The 12,378-nt window shown below is 34.2% G+C and overlaps 2 protein-coding genes across 2 annotated transcripts in view; one reads left to right on the top strand and one right to left on the bottom strand.

The window, feature by feature from the left end:
• Positions 1-12,378, bottom strand: part of SLC25A12 (solute carrier family 25 member 12) — a 201,543-nt gene that overhangs the window by 149,628 nt on the left and 39,537 nt on the right. The gene's annotated exons all lie outside the window — the stretch shown is intronic.
• HAT1 (histone acetyltransferase 1) overlaps positions 1-12,378 on the top strand; it is a 57,457-nt gene that overhangs the window by 23,632 nt on the left and 21,447 nt on the right. Inside the window, exons 5-8 of the mRNA XM_029936140.1 lie at positions 7,312-7,491; positions 7,766-7,887; positions 8,388-8,492; positions 8,818-8,924. Of these exons, the coding sequence (XP_029792000.1) occupies positions 7,312-7,491; positions 7,766-7,887; positions 8,388-8,492; positions 8,818-8,924 (514 nt within the window). The remainder of the gene's footprint in view (positions 1-7,311; positions 7,492-7,765; positions 7,888-8,387; positions 8,493-8,817; positions 8,925-12,378) is intronic.

The following is a 12,378-nucleotide window of genomic DNA, read 5'->3' as shown; positions in this document are numbered from 1 at the left end:
AGGCCCAGCTAGATACTCTTACTAAAAATGCAGGTAGTAGTTTCCTTGTGTGGTACAAAATTCACTGTGGTGTCTTTTTTTTTTTTTTTTTAAGTTCAGCTGATAGTGCTGGATTGATTTCTTCCAAAGGAACTATTGACTTAGTTATTGATAAATCTTTCAAATACTATTTGCAGTGAAATAGCTATGTATTTGCATTGACTTCTAATTGTTCCATTCTTGAAAACCAGGTTTTCCCATTTAGAACCAGGAACCAGCAAAATGTTTGCTGTGTTAGGAGTAAGGAATCAATCTTTTATGGTGTCTTTTTGTAGGATTATTCGCTTTATGACTGAAGATAATTTATTTAAATTACATGTTCAAGCAAAGACTTTTTCCCCCTTATAAAAAAAAAAGAATGAGTAGGGGATATTGGAGGAATAGGCTTGCCTCTTCTATCTCAGTTTTGTATTGAGAATTTTAATTCCACCATGTCTCTGTGTTCTTGATGATATAGTGCCAGAATCATTCCTCTCATGGAGCTTATATTCTAGCTAGGAGGAACAATCAGTAAACAGAGTAAATAATGTTATGAAGAAACATTTTGCTGGTTCCTGAATGAAGAAGAGCCAATGTATAATGTCATACATAATCTGAAGGAAGAGCTTAGTAAACAAAGGGAATGGTAAATGCAAAGGCCCTGAAATGAGAACACTCAGAATGATCATCAGTGTTAAATCATTGTGGTAACGGAGAGAAGGGTAGGAAGGAGATGATGGTGTTGGCAAAACTCAATCTTATTGGGTAAAAAACAGTTGATAGCCTTTAGAGGTTTTAGGTAGGGAAGGGGTCATATGATTTATATTTTTAAAAGATTATTTTGACAGCTCTGCAGAGAATACACTGTAGGGGGAGAGAGTGAAAGAAGGGAGATTGGAACATGGCAGTGTTACAGGCAACAGTACATTTAGTTGTCTGATATATTTTGAAGTTGAATCAGTAAGCTTTGCTTTTGATTAATATGATGATATGGAAAAGAGGAACAAGTAGGACTCTATTGCTTAGACTTAATAATAGTGCTATCAACTGAGAGGGAAGATTGGAGAAGGAAGTCTAAGTGGGGAAAAAAAAACCCAAAATTTTTGTTTTAGATGTATTATGCTTGAGACTATTATATATCATACATATAGTCAGTTTTCACAGACTATACTGGGAAGTAGTATTTTTGTGTGTGAAAAATATATTCTTTTAGGTGGCCAGAAAACACAGCAAATCAGCTTAGTGGTTAATTTGTTTATTAGGATTTTACTATTGCGTTAATCTTTCAACATTCATTTTCCTTTTTCAAAACGAGCTTTCCACTTGCATGTAAAATTTTTTAGTCACAATAAAGAGGACTATAGCTTTGATGACCACTAGTTGTCATCTTTAAAGGCAACATAATTGGAATTTTACTACAGTAAACTTGATTATTCAGACACTGATGCTCTGTTCATCTTATGGTTGTCTCTGACCTTTGCTTTTATTAATACCTCCTGACTTCTCTCCTTTTTTAAATTGAAGTATTAGTGACACACAGTATCCTGGTAGTTTCAGGTATACATGATAGTGATTCAGGTTTTCTTTCTTTTCAGTATTTTTATACATTATGAAATGATCCTCATGACAAGTCCAGTTACCATCTGTTACCATACAAAGTTATTATAATAATACTGACTACATTCTTTGTGCTGTATGTGACATCCTCATGACTTCATTCTGTAACTGGAATTTTGTACTTCTTAATGCCTTTCACCTATTTTGTCTTCCCCCTCATCCACCCCACTGTCCAGTAACCACCAATTTGTTTCCTGTATCTATGAATCTGTTTTGTTTTGTTTGTATGCTTTGTTTTTTAGATTTCACTTAGCATAATATCCTGTAGGTCTATCCATGTTGTTGCAGTTGCAAGATTTCATTTCTTTATGACTGAGTAATATTCTATTGTGTATGTACATGTGTATGAATTTATATATATTTCATCTTTATTCATCTGTCACAGGACACTTAAAGTACTTTCACATTTTGGCTATTGTATGTAATGCTGCAGTGAACACAGGGGTGCATGTGTCTCTTTGAATTGGTGTTTTCATCTTCAGATAAATATCCAGAAGTGGAATCGCTAGATCATATAGTAGTTCTGTTTTTAATTTTTTGAGGAACCTTCATACTGTTTTCCATCGTGGCTGAACCAGTTACATTTCCACCAACTGTTATGAGGGTTCCCTTTCCTCCACTCTTTAGTATGATGTGATCCCATTTGTTTACTTTAGTTTTTGTTGCCCTTGCCTGAGGAATGTAGTCTGAAAAAATATTGTTAAAAGATCAATGTTAAAGAGGTTATATTCTCTATGTTTTCTTAAAGGAGTTTCATGTCTTCAAGCCTTACATTCAAGTGTTTAATCCATTTTGAGTTTACTTTTATATATGGTGTAAGATAGTGGTCCAGTTTCATTTTTTGCATGTGGTTGTCCAGTTTTCCCAATGCCATGTATTGGAGAGAGTGTCTTTTCCCATTGTTTATTCTTGTCTCCTTTGTCATTGATTAATTGACCATATATGCATGGGTTTATTGCTAGGCTTTCTATTCTATTCTATTGATCTTTATCTCTCTGTTTTTGTGCCAATACCATACTGTCTTAGTAACTATAGTTTTATGGTCTAGTATAGTGTGAAATCAGGGAGCATGATACCTTCAGCTTTGTTGTTCTTTCTCAGGATTGCTTTGGCTGTGCAGGGTCTTTTGTGGTTCCAGACAAATTTTAGGATTCTTTGTTCTAGTTCTGTGAAAAATGTGGTTGGTATTTTGATGGAGGGTGCATTGAAATTATAGATGCTTTGAGTAAAATGAACATAAACACAATATATCTTTCTATTTATTTTGTTTTGTCTTCAGTTTCTTTCATCAAGGTCTTACACTTTTCAGAGTCTCCTGCTTTTTCTTGAGGTAATTTCATTGCTTTCTAGTGCAAGGGAATGTAACTAAGATTGTTCAGTTTTGCTAAGTGCTTGCATTTCTGGGAAAAGGGTTAGTAGAGAAAGTCAAAATGTATGGGTACAATTTGTATTATCTGTGAATTTCAGTCATCTATTTTATCCTTGTCTTCCAGTAATATGGATTGAATTTGAGAGTAAATGAGAGCAGATTTTAAAAATTTTCTTGGATGTTGTATGTAAGCCAATTTGACAATAAATTATATTAAATGAAAATAAAATTTTCTGGATTCTTTAGCATCTTAAAGAAAATCCTTATCCACTTGTAAAAATTTAATCTTGAGGAAATGAAGAAATAATCTTTGGTAGACTAATATTTTACTATATTCTTCTTGATAATTGTTACAGTATTCTTACTAATGTTTTCCATAAAATATAAAAAGCTTTGAAATTATATATTGAGATTTCTATCTTAGAATTTTATATGTGAACTTAGGTAGCAAAATACTAATGCAGTATAAATCAACAGGATACCACTTTTGTTTTTCCAGTAGTGAAAAAGTTCACACTGTTAACTTCTCTAACAATATTCAGATTTCCAGACCTGTTGTCAGGTAATGTAAGATTGAGCAAATTAAGCAGATATGGAAATGGGAATTTTTTGGCTTGTATTTTGTAGTAGATCTTAGTAATCTTAGATTCTAGTCAATATTAAGTTTGCCACCTTAGCCAAGTAAAGGAGCACCTACTTAACAGGCCTTTTTAAAATCATTATTTCAGAAATAACTCATCATAGACAAATTTACACAAATGATGCTGTTTAGGATAAGATACTAAAGATGTCATTTGGTTTTCAATTGTGTATAAATACAGATAAGGTGTAAGCATATTTATATCATAGCAGGCTACCGGTTATTCTTAGGCACGTTGCTTTATGCAGTGATGAGGAAAAGCGAAAATTGCTTTCTGGGAACATCTCATATATAACAAGGTATAGAACATTGGAAGTTGAAATAATCATAGTGTGAGATTATAGAATCTAAAACATTTCATCATGACTCACCTAAGAACTAAATAGTATTATAGTTACCTTTACTGTTTTCCTTTTTAAAAAGATATTGCTAAGTGTTTGGAAAACATTTGTAAAGCATGTCTTTATTAATTAATGTATCAGGTTGTATTCTGGATTCTTTTTTTTTAAATTTTTTTTAATGTTTTATTTATTTTTGAGACAGACACAGAGCATGAGAGGGGGAGGGGCAGAGAGAGAAGGAGATACCAAACCGGAAGCAGGCTCCAGGCTCTGAGCTAGCTGTCAGCACAGAGCCTGACGCGGGGCTCGAACCCAGGAACGTGAGATCTGACCTGAGCCGAAGTCGGAGGTTTAACTGACTGAGCCACCCAGGCGCCCCTGTATTCTGGATTCTTGATCTATTCATGAATGCTTAATTCTTATCCAGAGTACATTTTTTCTTTAATTTTAATTGAGGTTTAACAGTTATTTAGTGATCTTCAGAAATAGAATCTAAACTTTTAGCAGCAAGCACTGGAACTGAAAGTTTCAGTTAATCTTTGATTCTACGTTGAATTAAAAAAAAGATGAGATACGGGTGCCTGGCTGGCTCAGTCAGTCACTGTAGTGTGCAACTCTTGATCCAGGGGCTGTGATTTCAAGCTCCATGTTGGGTGTAGAGCTTACTAAAATAGACAAACTAACAAACACTAAAAATATTTAAATTTTTAAAAAATGAGATGGGTTTTTCTCTAATGACAATTTTTTTATCTGGCTAGCAATCCAGGATGAAGAATGAATATTTAACTGAACTAAATTAGTAAAGAGTACAGATTTCTTTCTTTTTTTTTTTTTTAATGTTTTATTTTTGAGAGAGATCAAGAGAGACAGCATGAGCAGGGAAGGGGCAGAGAGAGAGGGAATCCAAAGACAGGCTCCAGGCTCTGAGCTGTCAGCACAGAGCCCGACATGGGGCTTGAACCCACGAACTGTGAGATCATGACCTGAGCCGAAGTCGGACGCTTAACCGACTGAGCCATCTAGGTGCCTCAAGAGTTCTAAGACAGAGTGGTTATGGGATTTTTTTCTTAAAACAATATATTTAGTAGAGAAATGCATGCGTTTTTCCTTTAGCGAAGTAAGATTCTGAATTCTAGGTTTGAAGAGCCATTTGGTTTTATGCCATATATTTTATGTAATATATCCAATACATGTTTTTTTAAACCTGTTTTATGTAACAGATTCCTTGTTTTTAAAATTAGTCTTTTATTCTTCTGTAAAAGTTCTTAAATGTATGAACTTGCCCAGAGCAAAATATTTATTTGAAGATATTTATTGCAATAAATAGGTATCCTTTGAAGGCTAAACGTTTAAACATTAACTCTCTTTCAGCTTTATTGATCTTAGACCTTTGGGTTGCTCTGTCCTCCACCAGAACCACTACTTGAAACATGGTTTCTAAGAAATCTTTGAACTACATTTGATGCAAGATATGTGAAGTTATTTGATCATACTTTGCAATGCCTTGTTGAGAAGACAGGATATAGGAAAAGTTTTCAAAAGTTATAGTTACATACACTGTAAATGCTTTGAAGTGTTTTTCTTTTAAACTGATAGGTTATAAACTTCTTTATTTAAAAGTAATGCTTCTTGACTTTTTTTAACTTGGACTAAAATTATGCTACTTTACTCATCAGTACTTTGGATGTTGATTGCCATACATCAGACTGATTAAAACTATCCCTCAATTACAGTTTCCTCTTGTACTTATTGAAGTTATACATATTTTATTTAAGATGGTTTCTTCACATTAGATGGCACTTTAAATGAAAAATACCAAATGCAGTTTATTTGATCTTGAGGGTGAATGAACTGCAAGGACTGATGTACGCATTAGAAATAAGCTATTGGGCAAAATATTGAAGAGCTGTGTTTTAAATAATACCTCTTTTTTATAGCTATAAACAAGTTATGTATAAATGTTGGTGGTAGCAGAGCATTAAAATAATAAAACTTGTTTGTGATAAACTCCATCCTTGGTTCTCTATCCTAAATTGTAGCTGAATGATAATAAAGTGCTATTCATCTGCAGGTGCATTGCTTCTACTTAGTTAAAAGATGGTTGAAAGGACAGGAATTAGTAGCATGTTGTATTAGCCTTTTGTAGTGTATTTTGTCCTAAGCATCTTAATTTCCCTGTTTTGAATGCTAAGTAGCAAGGGTCTTGGTTTAGAACTAATACCCATCATGCATGTAAACGGTATGAAAGAGCCGCTTAGTAAGTTAACACAAAGTGTTCTTGTGTCAGTCCTTGTGGAAATAGATACAATACAAACATTACAGCTGAACTCACGGCAAACTCCATTAAGTAAAAACCTGGCCTCATTGTTCAGGAAAAAGTTTGAATAGAATGCAAGCTCATTTTGTTGAATGTAATGTCAGGCTTTTAGGGACTGTATTGAGGGATAAGGTTTTGTTAAGTTGAGACCAATTCATTAAGTTTTATTGCCTGGTGAGAAGCAGTAATACTTTATTGTAAGACTTCATCAAATATTCATGGTTAAAGAGAAGTAGTAAATGTATTCAATCAAGTGGTCTTTTGGGGCTCTGAAAGGGATTATGAAGTCTGCTCAGCTGATAGTTTTAACATTCATTGAGGTTGTTTAACAAGGGTAATTTTAGTCCCTGAGTTTAATTTTGTTGTCCAGGCTTGTCTCTTTCTACTGTCACAAATCCAAGTCTATAAAATTTGTGTCACATTATAGGGATGAGTGGATAATATATATCCATTCATATAAATTATGTATGTCCTAAGTGGGTATATTTTTAAAATTGTCATCTTAATAATTTTAGTGTATGAAGGAGTTATGGCCTGTCTACTTGTTAATGTGAGTTTGCTAGCTATTTGTTTGGTCAGACTGTAGCCCCACCTCACTACTAGTTTTGTGATTTTGGATAATATGGTCTCCTTGACACACATAAAATAATAAGCGTCTTTTTGTTTGGGCTAGTTCAAATTGTTCTGCAGGGATATAGTTAGTATTTTCTATAGCATGTTAGAAATTTCAGTTGCATTGCCCTCAATCTTGCACTTGATTTCAGGCTACTTGCCTCTTCTTTTTTATTTCTTTATTATACTTCTGTTCATCTCCAATTTGTTTGGTAGTCTCTTGTGCATATGAAACTCATCCTTTCTCAGTTCTCCATGTGTTTTCTTCTGTAGTTTAACTGGGAAGTACATTTTTGTTATTTTTGTGGGTTTTGTCCATTTCAAAGAAATTAAATATAATCAACTAAAAGTCAAATTTATTAATTTTTTCTTATGTCCTTTAACCTTTGTTCCTTAGGCAGATGATGTTGAGGGCAAAATTAGACAAATCATTCCACCTGGATTTTGTACAAATACAAATGACTTTCTCTCTTTGCTGGAAAAAGAAGTCGATTTCAAGCCATTTGGAACCTTACTCCATACATACTCTGTTCTCAGTCCAACAGGAGGAGAAAACTTTACCTTTCAGATATACAAGGTAAAGATCAATTTAAGTATTTCTTGGATAAAAGCACCCCATTTGCTTGAAACCTGTGTGCTGTTTTGTTGTGTTATTTTCAGTGACTCATTCTAAGTTCGGGAAACAAACGTCAGTCGGCATTAAAAACAAAGATCTATTTTGTATTTGTGTCTGTGTACACATCTTAATCTGAGACTTCTAAACATTTTCCCACAGGATAGTTTTGTGTTCTGCAGACTTTCACTTACCTCTGTGATGAGTTTCACCTGACTTTTCCTGGCTTTTTCCCTAGGCTGATATGACATGTAGAGGCTTTCGAGAATATCATGAAAGGCTTCAGACCTTTTTGATGTGGTTTATTGAAACTGCTAGCTTTATTGACGTGGATGATGAAAGATGGCACTACTTTCTAGTGTAAGTACAGTTCTAAAGCAACAGTAGACCTTATTACCTCCACAAAGCCAGCATTTTAATTGTGGCGGCCCAATTATTGGGACAGTATAATGATATTTTTCCCAGGAAAGAAAAACTATTGTTTATGAGGCTTGAGTTTTCCTTCATTATGCTTTCGGAGACCTTGAGAATAGAGCTGAATTAAATGCTGTTGTCCGTTAGGGCCCTGAATGTAGGCTTAAACAGTAAAATGAGCTTTGCCTGTGTTTTCTTTTACTTGCCACCTATTCATCTTTATAATAGGCAAGTGCACTGAAGTGATGTAAAGAGGTCTGATTTATCCAAGTTGCTGCACACCAATTAAGTGAATTGTACATTCAGAACATAGCAGGTGTACCCATTGGGCCCTCACAGAGTAGCTTGCTGACACTGAAAATTCAGTCAGAGAATGGAAAAGAAAATGGACACTGCATGGGAGCGCGACTGTAATTGACCTGCTTGGCTTTCTGTTTTATCTGCAGATTTGAGAAGTATAATAAGGATGGAGCTACGCTCTTTGCGACCGTAGGCTACATGACAGTCTATAATTACTATGTGTACCCAGACAAAACCCGGCCACGTGTAAGGTAATTGGCGGTATAACACGTGCCTTGTCTTTTATTTCAGAAGAAGGAACTGCTGAAGTTTCCAATACTTGTTATAATAGTGTTGATTTGTTTAAAAAAATCACCATTATTCATCAGCTATGTACTGATTTATTTCATTGTTCCCTTTGAAACAGTGTGGAAGATTAAACCAGTTTTGCATATCTTGATAATTTTTGTATTTCTGGAAGGTCGACTGAAAAAAACCCACACTAACTTTAAAATGTTCTTAATACTGTAGTGATTTGCAATTTTTAAGCAGATCATGTTATGATATTTTAATTTTAAAATTATTTCTTTACTGTAGTCAGATGCTGATACTGACTCCATTTCAAGGTCAAGGTCATGGTGCTCAACTTCTTGAAACAGTTCATAGATACTACATTGCATCTCCTTCTGTTCTTGATATTACAGGTATGTGAAATTTGATTTGTTACTGAAAGAGCCTTTCTAAATAATCTCTTCTTTACCAATTAATTTTATTTTTGTCAAAAATAAGTATTCTTTTTTAATTGTTTTTAATGCCTATTTATTTTTGAGAGAGAGGGAGGGAAACAAAGAATCCAAAGCAAGATCCATTCTGTCAGCGCAAAGCTCAATATGGGGCTCAAACCCACGAGTGTGAGATCATGACCTGAGCTGAAATTGAATGCTCAACTGACTGAGCCACCCAACTGTTCTAAAAATAACTATTCTGTTTTAAATAGCAGCATTCTCGTGGGGTCTTTTTGGAACTGTGTAAAGATGGCTTATGGTTACATTTTAAATTATACACCTTTGGTGGGATTGAATTGTATATCTAAGTAAGAAGTGCTTTATGAATTGAACAAGTTGAAAATAATGAGCTGAATTTATATTGGGAAATCATGGTCAGGTGTATGTACTTTGTAAGTGTGGTATGACTTGAGTTCAGTTTATTTGGCCAACCATTACATTGCTCATAGGCTTTGCTCTAATTTTCATGTAGAGGAAGATTATTCAAAGCCTTACTGAGAAAGAAAAACCTAGGCAAGTAGTTCCTGAATAGAATACACATTTCTTTTTCTTTTCTTTCTTTTTTTTTTTAATGTTTATTTTTGAGAGAGAGCACAAGAATGAGGGGTGGGGAGGACAGAAGATCTGAAGTGGGCTCTGCGTTGACAGAAGTGAGCCCTACGCGGTGCTTGAACTCATGAACTGTGAGAACCTGGCTTAAGCCGAAGTTGGATACTTAACCGACTGAGTTACCCAGACACCCCTAGAATACACACTTCTTAAAGCATGTGATTTATGTTCCCAAAATGCACACCTTTGTAACAGTAGTTTATAAGGTGAGATGCAGGCCTATTTGTTTTGGATACATCTTTCATTATGAATCAGCCAGAGAAGTGGAATGATGAATAGAATGCTTAGGAGAAGGAGAAAGAGACTCTCCTCTCTAAAGTCATCATTAGATGGGGTTACAGATGATAGTATATAAACACGTGAACTGCCAAAGACTAAGTGGCCAGAACATTCACATTATCATTATTTTCTTCCCCCTGAGTAAGTGTTTCACATTTGTTACTCATATAGTTGCTGATTAAACTGAAAGTCACCCCCTTTTTCTTTTCATGAAAAATACTGTATCAGACATTTACATCCAAATTAGGTCTTACATTTTATTAAAATTTAACAGTTTGAGTACATTTTTGTTTTTAAAGCTGCAGTTCCTAACACACACTAGAATGTTAATTTGTTTTTTAAAAAAACCACTGTTTTGGAATTTTATCAATTTGTTTAAAGACACCAAAAAATAAATAAATAAAAGTACTGGATGTGGGACTAATAAGAATAAAAGTAGGCTTTTGGGAAAAAAATATATATATATAGGCTAATAGACAAATTAGTAGTTTTTCTTGTAATGTCGTGGTTTCACTTGTCCAAAGTAAACAAATTAAAGTTACTCTGAAACAGATTCTGAATTGATCCTGTAGTTTAATAAAAAACTAAAGGGAAGGCATTTTGCTTTTAAAAGAGAGTTTCATATTTAGAGTTAAATTATCTTTTCATCTGACTTGTGCTACTGTGAAGTGGTTTGGAAATTTGGAAGATAAAGAAGTAACTGCTTAAATTAGTGTATATCAAAAGTTATAATTGTTTAAGTGACACCTTCAGTAGCTAAGTGAAAAATTACAGAAACAGTAAAAATGATGACACTTGTTACATAAGCTGAAAATTGACTTCTGTTTACTTTATCTAGCTTAGACTTGGTGCTAAACGAAGGGACTTTTTTGGTGATTTTAATCTGGAGACTTAGAGTTCACATAAGTAGTCTTTGTCTTCTCTAGTGGGTAATGTGCCAGCAGGGGTTGTTTCTATGAAGCCTCTTAACCGTTTTCTTCTGTCTACTCCAACCAATAAAGTCCTTGATACTTAGCACCAATTAGCAGATAAAGAATTTTATTTCTTAAATCTCCGTGAAGAGTCATCAGTAGTGTAGCCTTTATTCATTGCAAACTGAAGTCTCCAGAGAGAAAAGGCTAAACATGCTAAAGGACTTCTGAATTTGAAAACTAGGTATCAGCTTTTATTTTCATCGTTAACACTTCCCAGCATTATAAATGACTAAAAATGCCTTATCAGCTGTTCTTATTAAGATGTTTCTTTTAGATTTCCATGCTCAGTCTTTTTTTAAAAAGAAAACAGTTTTCCACTTTTTAGCCATTTTATTTGGCTATTTTCCTGTTATTTTGTATATATATATATTTTACCTTTGTGGATCTTTAGCAGGTTCTTGATCTTCCTTTGCAATCCTGAATATTTTTTATATGGAGATGACCTTTTGCTTACTTTGATGTACAGTCTGATAGAGTGATAATTAAAAGTTAACCTTGATGTGCCTATGTTACAAGATAGGCATTTGTGGTATAATTGCCACCCATTTTCTTCTTTTAGCACTTAATTTTAAAGCAAAATATTGGAAGATAGTTCTTTATATAGTGTACCTTCCTATTCAGGATGTTACTATCTTAAGATATAAAGCATTCAAATACATCTCAGTTTTATGACCTTATAAATAGAACCAGTGATTTATTCCTTCTAAGTTCTGAAGAGAATTGCATTTAGCAATAGAAAATGATCTTGGGCTGGAATATATATCAGTATTACTAATCTGTCATTAGTGTATTGAGAGCTTATTATAACTGTGCTTTTAATGTCCCTTTATAGTACTGGAATAGAATATTTTAGAATATTATCTGTGAGTTTTTTATACGCAGGTGATTTGTGCTATCTGGTTTCATGGTTGTTTTTAGTCTCTAATAATAGCACATTAATATGGGAAGGTTTTTATTTTATTATTTTTTTTAATTTTATTTGTGAGAGAGAGAGAGTGCACGCATGCATGGGGCAGAGAGAGAAGGACACAGAATCCAAAGCAGGCTTGGAGCTCTGGTGTCAGCACAGAGCCCAACACAGGGCCCGAAACTACAAACGTGAGATCATGACCTGATCAAAGTTGGATGCTCAACTGACTGAGACACCCAGGTGCCCCTGGAAAGGGTTTTTGTTTTAAAAAAAAAAATTTTTTTTAATGTTTATACTTGAGAGAGAGGGAGACAGAATCCAAAGCAGGTTCTACGCTCTGAGCTGTCAGCACAGAGCCTGACACGGGCTTGAACTTAGGAACAGTGAGATGATGATCTGAGCCCACGTTGTAAGTTTAACTGACTGAGCCACCCAGGGACACCTGGAGAGATTTTTTTTTTAATGGTAGAAGAGCACATATGTTGTTAGATAATGTATTTAATTAGGAAAAAACTCAGTTTTTGATATTGACTATCACTGTAGATTTAAACTCAAGCACATTTCATCTTTTAAATGTGTTGCTTATCTCTGTAGCACAGAA

Source organism: Suricata suricatta, chromosome 3 (genome assembly GCF_006229205.1).
Source record: "Suricata suricatta isolate VVHF042 chromosome 3, meerkat_22Aug2017_6uvM2_HiC, whole genome shotgun sequence".
Taxonomy (NCBI): domain Eukaryota; kingdom Metazoa; phylum Chordata; class Mammalia; order Carnivora; family Herpestidae; genus Suricata; species Suricata suricatta.
The sequence above is the reverse complement of the archived record's forward strand: the minus strand, read 5'-3'. Positions and strand labels throughout refer to the sequence as shown.